Here is a 17,099-nt window from a genome sequence, read left to right on the forward strand (position 1 = left end):
ATATGCACCCTGTCTTTCTTTGGTCAAACTTGTGACGCCTCGCACAGACCTGATTGGGGTTTTCTGCCAACTGGCACTGCGTGTGAAATATAGATACAATATCATTATGAGGATGAATGTATTTTAAATGACTTAAAGACAGCCACAAATACTTGGTATTGTCTCTCCCAGCTCTCTCGCAGTCAAGATGGCAGCAAAGATTACAAAAAAAAAAACACAAAAAAAAAAAAATATTTTTTTTGTTTTGTGTCTAACTTCATAACATATTGGCTATGGTATTAATCTGCAGATGCTTTGGTTCAAATTTAGATCAGAGTTTTCTATGGATTTTAGTTTTTAGCCATGGTGAAGGCCAAAATGTGGCTTGCAACAGACAAGATAATCCCGATTTTCAGGAAACTTGGGGCTCCTACCCTGCTGCTAAGAGAAATGCAGAGTCAGCAGTCAGATAAAACAGGGTATAAAGCAGTCAAATAAAACAGGTTTTTAGGCATCAACCACAAGAAATCCTTGAACGTAAAGTCATAAATGTGCAGGCAAAAAAATTACGCCGATTGGTCCAGTAGTTTTATTTTAAGATTAGCTGTGGACAGACGTATAAACACACTTCTACACCCAAACAGATGACCAAACGCATGATCCCTGCAGGTTTACGCCTGGTGGAGATTAAAAAACCATTCAGAGAAATTCATACCTATCATGCAGTACCAGATCTTAATCAAATAATATACAACTGCCTAAACTTGCAACACTGATTCAGCCATCCTCTTCAGCACATGTGCCATCTCTCCATGTGAGAGAATCTAGCACATATGCTTAATAAGTAAACCTTAGTTCGCCTTGTTTTTTTTCCAGAAGTTAATCTTCCAAAAGACTGTGGCTATCATACATAGTCTTAGTTTCAAATGATTTTGTTATCTTTCATTTGTTACACTTCACCCGAGTGTACGTCGACCCACATGGAGCAGACAATTCCTCCACAGTCGAGAGGGTAGGAAGGAGGAGGGGAAAAAAATCAGTTATTATTGATGACTATGAGGTAAAATGCTCAATTTGCACCGTCTTCAACCAAATTATAACTCATATTGAAAGCAGCTGAATTTGCATAAATCTCATTAGACGCAATGAGAGGAGTTCATAAATCGTTATATTAATTAGTCATTTTTGCCACCCTTTCATAGGAAAATGGGGTGTATTAATAAAACGAAAGGGGTGTGTGATTGTGAAGCCTAATTGGTCGTTGTGTTAAGTATTTTGGGGCGCAAGTGACAGGGTTGATTTAGTTTGGCTTCACCTCTACAGTGTGACTGAGTACCTGCAAGGAGTGAGGATGAGTGTGTGTACATGTGGTTATTATATGTGTGTATGACCTGTGTATTGACTCTCCCATCCACACACTCATAGTCAATACCTGCATTTCTATTTAGGGTCAGATGTGAACCTGAAGCCTGTCCCAGCAGTTTTACCCCAGACTGTAATGAGCCCTGTCCCACTGGGTCGAGGGGTCGCAATGCTGTCTTCCATGCCTCCTAACCTTAGCCATGCCCTTTTTGACCTGTCAGGGCAGGGTTAGTCAGCCTGATAGCGCTCCACCTCTGGGTTTGATTAGCCAGCCTGTCCAAGCTCTTACATCTGTGATGAGTGAAGCAGTTGCAGTTGCTCTTCTTCCCTTGCACAGGCCAGTGTGTTTCAATGAGCTATGCGTGTGCGGTAATGCCATCTTTAACATTAAAATGTTGGCATAATAGAGCCAATAGATGGCACTAGAAGGCGGAGCCAAATTTTCAGACAACAGCAAACGAGACGACAGTGGAGGAGAACGTAATACTTTACGCACTATTGTAGATGGCGGTGGTTTCAGAGGCCATTAATTACATCCCGACATGTGGAAGGAGCATTGTTTTTACTATATTATCAGTGATTTTTTTCATCAATTTGTTTAATTATGTTCCACCATCTTTGAAATATCTTTGTTTTCTCCGGTGGTACTGCTCTGTTTTGTCTGTATCGGTAAGCTTTAAGAAATGATGAAATGAATGCAGAGTGCAGGCAGACGGCGCCGTCCATATGCATATAGCATAAATTAGCCCCAAAATAAGTAATCAGATGGATAACAATAATGTTCCATGCAATACAAATGCATCAATGTGAGAAAAGCAATGAAATGTGTATATGTGTAACATATCCTTTGATGTGGCAGAAGGAATGGGACTTAAAGGGAAAATGCTGAATTGGAGTGTATTTGCAATGGTTGTGTTACATAAGTGAATACAAGGTAAACCTAACCAATCAAAAATCTTGTTAAACACCATGGTCTTTGACCCTGTGGGACGTCTGACCTTTGGCTTTCTCTTCGGCAGGTTCATCAGTAGCCCAGCTGAAGGCAAATGATCCTGAGGGGGAACCTCTCATATATGGTGTGTCAGGAGAAGAGGCCATGAAGTATTTTTCTGTCAACAAAGACACGGGTGTGGTCTGGCTTCGACAGCAGCTCGACCGCGAGGTACGAACACCAAACAAACACACGCGCTCACACATTACCAAAGCAAATGCATTATATTCAAGAAAAGACACTCAGGACAATTTTGAAAATAGCAGATGGAATATAAATGATCAAATGATGAAAGAGCAGTGAAAAGTGCAAAATTCTTCAGCCGCAAGGGATGAAAAAGAAAGGGCTCTGAGTTCAGAGTGGCACTTTTGTCTTTTTATGCTTTTTTGCACTGCTCTTTTGCACGACATGTCCATGCAAAGTTTATGCTGATGTCCATCTCTGTCCCCAACAGACCAAGTCAGAGATGCAGGTTGAGTTCTACGTGAGTGACATTCAAGAGGTAAGATTTGCACTGTGATCACAGTTATGACACCTCACGTCACACGCTGACACCTGGATACAGCCTGACCAAATGTTACAGAGACCTTCTCTCTCCATCTGTCTCCCTTTCAGTCTCTGGCTTTCTTTCACACCCTTATTTCTCTCTTTCTCACATGTAATCATTGTGACACCTGTCTCACTCAACGTAGTTTAGTAACTGAAACATACTGACGTTCAACCTACTCTCCCCTGCGGGTAATCTATCACACACTTGTCCTGTTTTCTCTCACTCTGAATCTTGGCGTAGTGTGGCTAATATACATTTTCAGTGACTACAGTTCTCTGACAAGCAGCTTGTGGAGGAGGACACAGTTTTACCAAGGTGTTTCCTCCCTCAGGTGGTCAAAGACACAGTAAACATCCAGATTGGAGACGTGAATGATAATGCGCCAGTCTTCCATGGGCAGCCCTACACCGTCCACATCCCAGAGGTAAGGATGACAAAGTTAATTTGCTCAAAAACTTAAAGGGACAGTTCAACCCAAAATCAAAAATAGCTGTTTTTTTCTCTTATCTGTAGTGCCAACTGTATCACCATGCACAAGGAGCCATGCGTCTACTGCCAGGGACTTTTATATCTCTTGCTGTCAGGAGCCTTTTGTCCATGAGTATATGCACACTTCATTCTGCACAGACATACAGTTGCCAGGTGTACTGCGGTGCACAGAATCCAGTTTCATGGAGGAACTATTTGTTTCTCTACCAAACTACACCTGTCAACCTGCATGTCATGTCTCAAGAGACTCTAAATTTCCTGTAGGTGAACCTCATCACTGTACAGAAGTGGGAGATGTAAATATTAATGGCATTTTGCCTGGCTGAGCTGTAATGTAAGCTAGCTTGTGCAGTAAATACACTTTCATCTGCCCGCTGAAACCGCTGATGGGTGTAGTTTGGTAGAAAGGAAATAGCTCCTACACGAAACTGTCACAATAAAGTCTGTGGATTATCTTGAATAACCAAGTCATGATTTTTCATGAGTTTTTTTACACTTTGAGCAAGACAAGCCTTAGCTCTAGGCTTGTGTTGCTCAAAGTTCCATTATGTTGGAGAGAAGGTAGACATCTCTACTAAGGATATCTCCAACACTCTGCGAAACACACCAAAACTATCTAAACTGATATAGCACTACAAGTAAAAGGGAAAAAAATATATTCTGATTTGGGGGCGAACTGTCCCTTTATTGAATCCAAGGCAGTACAGTGTACAGTTAAAATGATGTGTGAGTAAGAGGTTGTGATGTACCTCTTCCTGAAGAAAACTTTGTTAGTTATGTTAGTTATTGTATGTATTATTGTTTTATGAACATCAAAACAATGAAGCCAGCAGAAAAACTGACCATTCACAGAACAGTTTTCTCACAAATACTATAAGTGCTTTGACAAATAATGGTTTTCATGTGGAATGTAAGAAAAGGTAAGGAAACATATGAAATTTACCTCAAAGCTATGACTATTGTAGCAGTAGTGACTGCATGGTGATAACATCCAACTTATGGTAATAACGAACAATTCATAGTGCTTTTGGGTCTCTGGTGCCCTGGAAATTGCTGCGTTTTGCTGCACCTGTGATCTTCCCGTGATTCGAGGAGTTGTCTTCAAGCTCATGTTTAGAGAGTGTGCACAGCCCCCTTTATAGGGAAGAATAACACTCACTGCAGTGGAGACCTCAATCTCTTTTCTCCTCTCCGTTTCTCTCGTTTCTCTGTCCTCTCTGTGAATCTGCTACCTCCCTTCCCAGCTCTTACTTCTCTCCATCTTTCTCTCTCCTCTTTGCCCTCTCCCTCATCTAATCCTTTATAGAAGTAATTGCCAGAGTGGAGTGGAGGACTTCAAACAGGGGCTGAAATCCACACACACACAAACACACACATACACACACATGCACATATCTTGTGTTTATATTGAGCACATACTCCTTTCTGAGTCTTCACCAAATCTTCAAAGCCAGTGGCTTTTTCTCTCCCCAATCCATAAAGTCAGGCAAATAAATGGGAGAAAGAGGAACGTTAAGACGAAGCTGTTTAGACCACCCACCAGGGAAGGTTCTCTCAGGCCAGTGCAACCACTGCTCAGTTGTGTGGGACTCGCTTATAGTCCACATACAGACTTTCCAAGCTCTGCAAACAATAGGCTTCAGTTTAGCCTCCGGAAAGCCATTAAACAGAGCCGTGTTTGACCCTCAGACGCTCACATTTTGTTAGTTCCCCTGCATCACTCAGTGAATTACTGCTTGTGTCAGTCCTGCCCTCCTAGTGCTTACAAAATTCAGGCTTTTTTATTTGAGGAAATGGGTTGTAGTAATAGATCAGATTCCTTAAAATACTAAACACAGCAGTGCATCCAATGTTTTCAGTAATGCAAATAGCTGATGGCCGTTACAATAAGACAGAACAGTCAAAATAAAATATGCAAACCTTTTGTTCATTTGTGAGCACAGAGTGAGACTAATGCAGGGAGAATGTGTTTTATCACAGATCAACTTAGTAGTTAGTGTGCCTTTTTTGATGAATGAGACAGAAAATTCATTCTTATTTTTATGACTGTTTGTTGCATCTTGCCAAGAGCTCTTCATTAACCTCTTTCACTCTGCCCCTCCCTACCACAGACCAATTTTTGTCTCTTTCATGGGGGACAGTGGATCTTATAGGGGAAGATTGCAGGTCAACAGTAGATGTCACCTACAAGTGGTTTACATCATCTGAAAGCTGGAAACAGAATATTAGTTTGAGATGTAGCTCAGCACGATTTTTCAAGTGTTTCTAGTCATAAATATGTATAAAGGTGTCTTGGTTAAGGAGTTATGTTCAATGGTGTCTGATATGTTGTTGCAACAATTTGGGGGTTGACACCTTTCGTCACACAGATCTGACGCTGGATTTAACAAATTAAATAATAAAATACAATATGAAGACACCAAGACCTTGAGGAACACCACGAAAAAATCCATGCTGTGATTTGGTATTAAAAAATTTTAAAGGCAATAAAAGGCCCCAAAAAATAATCTTTAAAAAAAAACCAAAAAAAACTTGACATTTGGAAATTTCTGTAAGAACTGCATTTTTCTTCAATGGATGGTGAGCACGTGTGTTCTAGAAAGTGCTTATAAACCCCTGTAGTGTCAATACACCTATGAAAGTCATCCACCCGTTGAATGCTTGACGTTTCTAGTTTGTGGCTGTAGAGTTTCATGAGGGTGTAATATCTCAGAGGTCATTTTATACACTGATGGCAGTTTGAAAAAATAGTCTCATTACAATGAAATGGTTACTATGGTTGTTAATATCATCATACATGAATAAAAGTGAGCTCACTGAATCCACAAGAGTCTCAGCTTTCTAGTCGCACCCAATATATGCAGTTCCAACACTACGTACCCCAGTATGTAGAAATATTCCTGTCTGTAAAGGTGAGACTCGTGGGTATCCATAGAACCCATTTTCATTCCGATAGTCAAGGGACCCGTGTTAATTTAGCCATGGCAGTATGTCCCTTGCCAAAATATTGTCTAACCTTGAAGTGTTATTTAACCCCCGTTCCTACAAGCTAGTATGACATTGTTGGTACAAATGGACCTAGGTCTTTTGGTTTTATATGATATTATTGACTCTGCTCTAGCTTTAGAGGTCCAGTGTGTGGGATTTAGTGGCAGCTTGAGGTAAAGTTGCAGAACTCAGACTTCTCCTCAGACTGCACGCTAGAGCTTTAAAGCTCGCCACAGCCTCTGAAAGACTGCTGCTGGCCGAGGATGGCGGTGTCCTTGCTGAATTGAGGCAATTAAAGCCTTACACCTCTTCCACCTGGAGGTGGGAGTTTTGGAAACGATGGTCATTCAGTATCAGTTTTTTCCCCTTCCTTCAACCTTATCTCATTTCCATCAACTTTCGTCACCTGCGTTTTTATGGCCTTATTAACACTGTGACCTTAACTGACCTGATAGCGGGCAAAGCAAACATCACTCCATCATGCTGTCACTCACAGGACATGCCAGAGTAACGGGAGTTAGAGTTCAATCAGCACTGCTAAATAGTGCTTCTGAACTTCAGCACACAGAGAGGAAGATGGAAGAGGGTGATGGATGTGAAGAATGACAGAGAAGTAAAAGTTAAAGAGTGCTTACAAAAAGACTAGAAGGATTAAAACTGTGTCATTTAACACACAGATTGACAGAAGCCAAATAGAAAACAACTCAGATGGCTTTAGGGTTGTTGAAACAGAAGAATAATTAGGGGAGGAGGTGTATTGAGGTGGGCCTGACGCAGCTCAGAAGTGAGCAGATGAAGCAATGTGAGTGGCAAGGTGAGCAGTGCAGTAGGGAGAGCGGGGGAGAGTGTGTGTAAATGTCGTTTTAATTTGTAGAGCCATAAAGAGGGTGAAGGGGAGCAGGTGGGCTGCTAGCATTTCCTCTGTCAGTGCTAATGAGCTGACCAGATTTACAGCATCCACACACTCACGCAGCCAGCAGCAGAGACTGGGTACAAGGAGTGAAGACTCTCACCAGAAATAATGTTTTGATAGAACAGCAGATGGGCCACAACCCAAATCCATTATTGGATGAGATGATGGAGTGAGCCTACAACATACCGAGAAGTGTTTTTCACATTCCCCTAAGCGCGACAGGTAGTCCTCTGTACAGCAAGCCCTCTATCGACAAATTCAAAATGTTTTTTGAGTGTGCATCTGCAGAGCTGTTGTCTGAGCAACTGTGGGACCATCCGTGGCTTTAAGAACAACCCTCCTCAAAAGCACACACACACATACACACATACACACACACACACACACACCTCCCTCCAGCTGTCTGACCCTCACACTCCCCCACTGAGAGTTGGTCTCTCTGTCAGTGCCGCTGTGATAATATGAAATGCCAGCGCTAACAACTTCTCTAAGTGTGCCCAGTGTGTGCCATCTCCTGCTGTTCCATACACTGCCCCTGACCACAAACACAGTTTCTCTTCTTCTTTTAGTCACTTGTATTTTCCTGCTTCTGTTCATCTGCAGTTTCTTGGGCTCTCCTCTGTCCTACATGCATAAATATGCACAAAACAAGTTTTCATTTTGCTGTTATTGGATTTTACACACTCAAGTGTGTAAAATCACATGTATTTAGTTCATAGATATTATACATACTTGCTTTTACATCATATCAGCAAGGTAAAACTTCAAGTTAGATTTATTTTTTGTTCCCCTTCACTTTTATCAAATCAAATCAAGTTTATAGCACATTTAAAAACAACCACAGCTGACCAAAGTGCTGTACAAAGTAAAGCAAATGACACACAGATTACATTTAAATAGGAACAAAAACAGATTGGTAGTAGAAATCACAAGATAATGTTATATGTACACAAATATAAAACAAATTAAGACAGACAATATCAATTACATATGTAAAAAGATATATAGAAAATATGAAAAACCACTATGAGCAACCAAAGGCCATTGATTGCATGTAAGTCTTAAGATTAGTCTTCAAAAGTGTCGACGGAGGGAAAACATTTTAAGCGGAAGGCTCTGTACCAAAGATTTAGAGCAGCTACCCCAAAAGCACGATCTCCCTTACCAGTTTTGATCTTGGGACAGTTAAAGATCAAGACTGGTTGCTCTGACGATCTAAGTGGCCTAGAGCTGGAGTAAGAAAAGAGAAGTACAGCAATGTACAGAGGGGGCAACCCATGAATGGCTTTAAAAACAAATAAAAGAACCTTGAATTCAATCTTATATTTGATGTGTAGCCAGGGCAGGGATGATGCCTCCAATAACACAGTGATGATGCACACAAGATTGTACAGCCCACTTCAGAACAGTGCTGTAATGCAACACATAGATGTATTAAATGTATTGGCAAACAGGCAGACAGGCAAGAGACTCCAGGTGATGGATATCCAAACTTTATCTGTTTACTGTCTCTCAGGTATGTCAGACAGGTGAGCAAATCCCTCCTCAGCCTCTATTTTCTATCAGCCATATCTCAATGTCCCTCTCTAACCTACAGTAAGCTCTGATGAACTACGGCTGATGTTATAGAAAAGGGCTACCCAAGGTGGAAACCCTTCAGGTGAAAGTCAGACATCAAAAGAAAGAAAAGCCCTTCAGTCTGGTAGTCTGATAAGAGAAAAGTTTCTGTATGTGGTTTGTTTTGAAAGAGAATTACCCAAAATAAGCTGAATAAAAGGGATCCTCGTGAGAAACTTGAGGCTTGTTTTTAAAACAATTATAAGTAATATAGTTCTAGCATGCTGCCCCAAACAGAAATATGGCTCATAGGTCCCTTTTTTTTAAAGAATACTTCACCATCAAAATGATCATTTGTTTATCAGTTACTCATCCTGTGTTATGTTGGATTTGTGAAAAAAACTTTACTTTAATCACGTCTCCATGGTGAACCAAATATCCAAAAGCTGAGAAAATTGCTTATATAGTAAAGTAAATTGGGGCCGCGTGTAACAAGACTAAATATCAGTTTAAAAACACTCACACAACCTGATGCAGTATAATCAAAGTCTCACTCATCCAGTCATATGCTCAGTGTGTATTCTTACTCAAACCTAACTATTTGCATCACTTTGCATAAACAGTTCCTCACACAGAGGAGTATATGAAGTTGCAATTGAGTAATTCAGCTAAATGAATTGCACATGGTAAGTTCAAACATATGCGTGCCATTACATGTATGCAGAAGTTTATTAAATATAAAGATCTATTAAAAATGCATGCCTTTGAGTCCAGAGTTAACTGGTTAAATAAGACTTGTATTTTATCGTGTGAGTCATGTGAGTGTTTGCCAACCAGTGTTTTGATTCAGTTTTGCTGTTGTTAAATATGTCCCCCTTTACACCGACACCTTCACAAACAATTTTTTTTGTTTTTCTTCGTTCGCGGTGGAACAGTTTTCTTCATGGATTCAACATCGCAGGGCTGAGTAATTGATAGACAAATTATTATTTTTGGATGAAGTATTTCTATAATATATCTGTAACTTTTATGAGTTGGATGATTGTGTATTTGGGAAGTAGATCCACCACTCAGTGATACTATAGTATGATAACAGCTGAGTAAAAGAGATTAATTTAAATCCGCAATATTTTCGGCCCCAACTTTTGGCTTCTACCTCCTCAGAATGATTTAGAGTTGAATACCATGACAGCATTTCACACACTAAACACACAAGTGCACACACAAATGCACTCATAATATTTAAGATAATATTGGCAGAGTGTGTTTGAGAGCTCCTATTACACCTGTGAATGAGTTGCTTATGCTTGATGTGGGTTCTGGCAACGAAACAGAGACACCTGCTATTTGATGTGCCCTCTGTCGCTGTCAGGTAGAACATAGATGAATCAGTTATATTCCTTTCTTCTTTGCCTTTTTTCACTACTGAAAGCAAAAATTCAATCCCTAATCTTGTAATGCCTTCTGCCCTGTATCTCAGCAGCTTACAGCATCCAAAGGTAATTTGTTTACCAGGTTACAAACCGACATTTAACTCTAAAGCAGCACCTACATAATATGGGTGACTAATGTCATTGCAGTTGCAAGCTTCTCTGGGAACTTAAAAGAATTTTGTAGTGGAATACATTTATTTTGAAATTGTAGTCATAAAAAATGTGTGACTCAACTTCTGCACAGGCATCCTGAACAGAGAAACCAACCAACACACACCTTCTTTATGAGCACAACACACACACAAACACACACGCTGCCTCCTAGAAGTTGGATTTAGCCCATAATGATTTCAGTATCATCTCTCCTGGTCTCTCCTGTAGTGTAATTGAATCTAGTGGTTGCAGAGCTGAGTGGTGGCTGGTTGACAGGCGCAGGCCTCAAAGAGAATTCTGCCTGACACTAAGACCCTGAGCCCCATAGGGAGGGATGGGGGGATTTAGGGAGAAAGAGAGAAAAAAAATGGATAAAGTGAGAAGGTTAAACGGGAAGTAGTCAATATTTTACTCACCTCAGGCTCCATTTTTTATCACTTTCTCCTCTTACATACATTTAGTGCTTAGGTCCCAATTCTGTGCTAAAGTTGTGGTTTTCCAAAACATTATCCTGTTTTAATGTGTTATGTATCTTTACATGTTAGGTGATCCGTTGTTTTTCAAATAGACTAGTTGTCCTTTTCATCAAAGCTAATATACAGCTTGAATTTGAAGGAGTACTTCGATTTTAGGGCACAACACATTAACTGGCAGCATGCCATCTCAAGTTTAGAGGAGACTTGTGCATATTCATAGGGCCCATTTTTATTCAGATATCTTGAAGTGAGAATTTAAAGGACCCCTGTGAAATAGCCATTCTAATTCTTTCCTTGCAAAAAATGTTAGCCTAAATTTGAGTTTTCTTTAGCCCCCTTCCTGAGAAGCTATGGTAACATGGTTGGTACAACTAGATGCCCTATATTGTCTTTTTTCACAAGATACTACTATCTAGGTTTTTTTGTTTTGTTGTGTTTTTTTAAATGAACGCACCACAGACTGTGAAAAGTGCTAATGTCAACCGCCGATTATTTCAGGGTGGTCATGCCCCCCCCCCAGCTCCCCCTTGGAGGACTGTCCTCCACTGTCCTCATTAAAGACTTTGCCACATCATTTTTTTCCATTTTTCAATGGCATATGGAAACCCCTCTTCTGTATTATATTATTATATACATGACATGGAATAATGAAATCATGAATGCAGTGGAAAAAATGCTCTAGGTATTGTTGAAATTGTAAACTGTTGGTAGTTCTGTTGAATGTAGTTTTCTTTTCTTTTCTTTCTCTCCATCTGCTGGTATGATTATGTTTGACAGCACTGATTAGACCACAGCACATGATCATCCTGTACAAACTAATCATAACTCCTACACTAACTCCTCCATGTCTTATACAGCACAAATACAGTACATATGGTCAGTTTATCTACAGGCCCAGGATGTTTTACCAGCTGTTTGTTCACATATTTCATGCAGAAAGAGTTTCAGCTTTTGCATTTCACTGGTGGTATATTTTGTGTGTGCAGAGGTGTAATTTTCCATCTGCAGATATTCACTATAGATATATAGCCAACTATATACTGGGTTCAAATGTGGATAGCACATTTTTGAAGGAGTAAGTGAGGCAGTCATTCACTTCCATGTCTGATGATTCATTTGTGGACTTCAGTGAGCCTTTCAGGGCAAGTGGTCGCTTAAGTGAGCTGTCAAAGAGGATGTCGTGCCTGTAGAACAATTTTTCTGTGCATCCTTTCCAGTCCAGGGGTTAACGCAACAAATACTGCCTGGGCATCACGTATGCTGCCACTCGTGAAGGTAAATCACCTCCTCTTCCCCTCTTTATCTTTCTGTCATTTACTTTATCCCACTGAGCATGAAGAGCACCTTGATTTGCGTGCTATGCAGTGATGGGCACAGATTTGTCTGTCAGAAAAAGCTAAGGCTTGTGTTTGTGAGTGACCATCAAAAAGCGTATTTCAGAGGAGAGAGAGAGAGCGTGAGAAAGAGTGAGGGAGGGGGGAGAAGTAAGGGAAGTAAGGTGGGAGCACAGAAGGAAAGACTGAGCGAGAGGGGCAAGATTGAAGGGGGAGAGAGAACGGCTTGCACTCCCAAAAGCCATTAAAGTTTGATTCACCCACTCCTCACTCTTTGAATAAATCAACCTGTCGTTCCCTCTCTCCCTTTCTTTCAAGTGTGTGGGTCCCACCCCTCCATCCCCGCCCCCACCCTGCCTATGGCGCTCTCCTTCCCTCAAACACTCACTTGGCAGAATTGTGAATTCTGACAAGGTTTTGCTAACATTGAAGACAGTTGTGCACCGTGTCAGTCGCTCCATATTTTGCAGCAGCTTGTGTGATTGGGTTTATGTTTATGTGGGAGATGGAAAGATAGACAGAGTGCTAGCTCTCATCGCTTTTTGCAGTGTGTGTGATGTCATATTTATGGGAACAATACTCCGCTGAAAGGAAAAAAGAAATAAATGTGTGGAAAAAATTTGTTCAGCAACGAGTCGTGTCTTCAACCTCACCAGGGCTCCATTTTGGCATTATGCAAATTCCTCAACGATTTCTTTCCCTCTGTCTTCCTCTGTGTCTCAATATGCACCTCCCTCCCCATTCGTCTGTTTTCCCCCTCACTGTTGCTCAGACCGTGGCTGGATTTTCCTTAATAGAGCTTTATAGCCTTTCCAATTTGCTCAAATCTGTTTTGGCTGTCACATCCACAATTGAGATAGACGGGAGGGAGACATTAAAAAAAAGGATGCATTATAGAAATGTATGGAAGAATGGAAAGGGATTACTAAAGGAATTCTGTTTCTACTAACAGTTTACCTTCTTTTTTGTTTTACAGTAAGCCATACATACACAAAATATTGCTGTAGGGTAAAATATGATTAACTTGAATCATACCTTGACGACTGCCATTACTTTCACCGTTCAATTTACACCTCAGATCCCAAGTTTTTACGGAGCTATGTTGCAGCAGGCGTGGATGACAACCACAACAAACACCTCTTAAATTAATTAAGGTGACAAACAGATGTTTAAGCTCCATCTTACAGCCCATCTTTGTCAAATCTCTGCTGCATTTTCAGGTTGTCATTCCAGTCTGTCTCATGGTGTCTAGCAGCGTCTTATTTGGCACTTCCTCTTATAGAACAAACCAGCCTTCTCGTCCCACTAGCCGTGGGGACTGATGATGGCTATATTAGTCTGTCTCTGTAACACTGTGGTTCCCAGGAAGGAAAGTTTAGACAAGCAGCCAGTAATTGTGTACTGGCTGCGTGTTTGAGCTTTTAGTGCCACCTCAGTCCCACACACACGAGTCTAAATTAAATGAGCAGACGACCAGGGTATTTATTTAGACATTAATGTTCTCCAAAGGTTTAACCTTTTGCAGTTTGGCCTCTAGTGTGCCTCTAAGCCCAAAATGTCCGCTTTGCACAAGATAGATATCTCAGTTTACCAAGATGATTGCAAAGAGATTCACCCCTGCACATTTATGCTTCTCAGGGGCTGAACCAGTTTGATTTTAATAGCACCTCCATCAAATTTTACACTTTGGCCCCAATACTGGTAAGGCTAGGAAAGCACGTCATCATATATTATAAATTTACTATATGCTCCACTACCACAGTGGCTGCTAGCAGGGCTCTCAGCTTTCAGGATTGTTTCCTCTGTAGGATTTTCTGACTGAATCTCTGATTATTGATTCTGTCTTTGTGGAGGAAGCACTTTACAAAGTATCATGGCTTGATATTTTCTTGTTTGTTTGGGTTTTTTTTTTCAACACAGACATTTAATTATTTATAGATTTTTTTCAGTTGTAAATAACACTGCAGTGTGATGTGTTTAATTCTTCGCAGCTTTCAGGTTTAGCTTACTTTCAGTTTAATTGGTCTACATGTAACTCTTGTTTTCCATCATAATTAACTATCTTACCACTCTCTTAATACTTGTCTCGGTCCGGACCTTTGAGTCCAAAAATCCAAAGAGTACTATGGAGGGACTAAAATTTCCAATCAGAGTCTCAGACAGGACCATTGCCAAGCAGCAGTGCGCCCAAACCAAGTAGGTGTAATAGCAATAATGGCAACTGCTATAACCATGATAGACTCTGCTATCAAGGCTGGTCTAAATTGATGTTCTCAATATGACCTGATATCTTAGTTTTTTTCTTTGCTCCACTCCAGTCTTAAAACCTCAGCAAAACAACTGTGTTGGCATAGCTGTATATCAGTGTGGACTCAAAATGTGTGATTCACAGGATATATGGTCAGTGATTGTTTAGGGCAAATCAAATCCCCCTCACCCACTGAAATCAGTTAATGGATGCCATGTCAAACTGATGATGGAAATGGAGTGTAACCAGTTGACCATTTTGTCTGATATTAGGCAAACTTACCATAACAATGTGCAGTTTTACATCCACTTCTACAAGTATCCTCACTGTTCTAATGCTTACAGTAAGACACCAAACAACAGGAAATCAGTTTTTCAGGTCACAAAACAATTGAGTACTGAAAGACCATAGTGCGCTTTGATTTCAAGTTCTTCCATCAGTAAAGCAAGCAAATTCCTGGCATTCTTAATGAAAAAAAACATTTCATCTATTTACTAGGTTTCAGTGAATAAGGAATAATGTACAAAAGTATGTATGGTAGCCTCTTCTTTTACCAGGGAGTGCAGCAGAACATACAGAGTTTGGAATTCTGTGTTCAGCTGCAGCTGTTTGGACTGTAACTTCAATAATAAATTCTGTGGACCCAAGGATAGTTTAGATATTCTTTGGTGCGATTCAATTTTTTGGCGTGTTGTCGTCTCCCTGTTGTCAGCAACTATCAGTGATACCAGACACTGTCACCAAGGTCCCTCTTCATCCAAGTGAAACCCCTTCCGTCCCCAACCATCATCTTCTCCACCTCCACCCGTGGTGTCCCCAACATAAGTGCTTTGATGTGTAATTGAGTTGCGGGCTCGACCGCTCCTCTCTATCTTTCTTCCACTCTTTCCTCTGTGGGACAACCCCTACCCCCTCCCCCAGGACCCAGCTTATAGAAAAGGTAGGTTAAAAGGAGAGAGGACGAAAAAGAAGAGAGCGAGAGAGCGAGAGAGTGAGGGAAATTGAAACATTGCTTATGAGAGACATTTTGGCAGGGAAGAGGCTATTGTATTGTAATACAGCTACATTATAGGAAAAGTGTGAGGCAGCTAAGAGCTACTACTAATACAAACCTTGGGCAGAATGTCAGCAGTTGCTACAAATGAATTGTTAAGATACTATTATGAAATGTTGCATGAGCAAATGGAATTGAGACAGTTGGAGGCACAGACAATCGCCGACACTCCTCTCATTGAGTACTCCATAACTGGTGTCATGTCTCATCAAAGAGATGTAATTTAATTTGACAACGTCAGGTTTGACTAATTGAGATAAAGAGAGAGATGAAAGGGGAATGAAACAAAGGAAATAACAGGATGGGATATTTGCTTTGTTCTAGGAACTACTGATTGCCATGTAATGATCACTTTATACATGTTGCCATTCTGGATTAGTGTCATTGGTGCTGCCAGTGCTCATTAGAGATTTGTTATCATACTATACGCACACAGCCTAAACCTTGTAAACCTTGGGTCCATTTTACTGACGTGTTTTTGTCTTGACCATGTCCATCTTCTTTCTACATGCAGTACTTTCCTTTGCTTGCTTATCTGTCTGTCCCCACTCTTCTCTGCTGCAGAGCTACATGAAGTGATTGCAAACGGACCCCAGTAGTGCTGAGGTTTCTCTGGACAGACTCTGTTCAAATCTGTTTTGTGCTGTGGTCAGTTTGGGGCATACTAATGTAATATACTATAAGAATTAGGGATGTCCCTTTTTTTCTCAGCAGAGTGGAGAGACAGACATATAGCAGAGTGGAGAGCCAGAGAGCTGACGAGGGCTTCAATCCACATTGTTGTGCGTGGAAGTAAATACACCTGTGAGATATCTGACATAAAACAAAGGATACAAGAATCAGTCAAACCTTCATTGGCTCCAAAACGATCTTTGAGATCAGATCGGGACATCCCTAATAACAATACCTTTCTCCTATTGTACACATAGACAAGAACTACATTAGCAAACATATTGTGGCCCCAATGATAAAGTTATGTCATACAACTTTCCCATAAAAATCCCACTAAAGCAGCATGCACCACATGCCTCAGTTCACACAAATCATGTACACACAAACACAGACTTGAAGAATATATCGCTTTACCTTTGATGAAATAGTCATCATCTGCTGGCATCAGTACTTCGGACATAATTGTTGTTCTATTCTTGGTAGCCCATTTCATTCTAATTCAGTACAAATAGGGGAAATATGTGGCCATCATAGTGCATCAGCTAAGGTGTCGTCCCTCTGACCAGAACAGATAGATAGTAAAGATTTAAATGCTGTTAAGCAATACTTCCTGAAGTGTAGATTTTAATATTTTTGGCAGATTGTTATTTTGGGGATTCAAATTAGAATTTTTATTCAAACTGCTCTTAATTACTACTAGGCTGATCTGTCTGCTTATTACCTCTCCCTCTCCTTATGGTCTCTCTTACAGTTGTTGAAAATATAAACCCTGCATACTAATGCACATTTCAGTGTTCCATGTTATTTTGCCCATCAAACACCCTGCTTCTATTAGAGTTCCTTAGCTGGTAAGCAGATGGAGGCATTTTAATGCCCTGGTTGTATGGTCCCCACTGAAAG

The 17,099-nt window shown here is 40.6% G+C and overlaps 1 protein-coding gene across 1 annotated transcript in view; it reads left to right on the plus strand.

Moving 5' to 3' along the window:
- Positions 1-17,099, plus strand: part of cdh23 (cadherin-related 23) — a 247,502-nt gene that overhangs the window by 48,216 nt on the left and 182,187 nt on the right. Inside the window, exons 4-6 of the mRNA XM_088086382.1 lie at positions 2,361-2,503; positions 2,787-2,834; positions 3,214-3,306. Of these exons, the coding sequence (XP_087942508.1) occupies positions 2,361-2,503; positions 2,787-2,834; positions 3,214-3,306 (284 nt within the window). The remainder of the gene's footprint in view (positions 1-2,360; positions 2,504-2,786; positions 2,835-3,213; positions 3,307-17,099) is intronic.

Source organism: Plectropomus leopardus, chromosome 13, assembly GCF_026936395.1.
Source record: "Plectropomus leopardus strain MGB_pleo_1.0 chromosome 13, ASM2693639v1, whole genome shotgun sequence".
NCBI lineage: Eukaryota > Metazoa > Chordata > Actinopteri > Perciformes > Serranidae > Plectropomus > Plectropomus leopardus.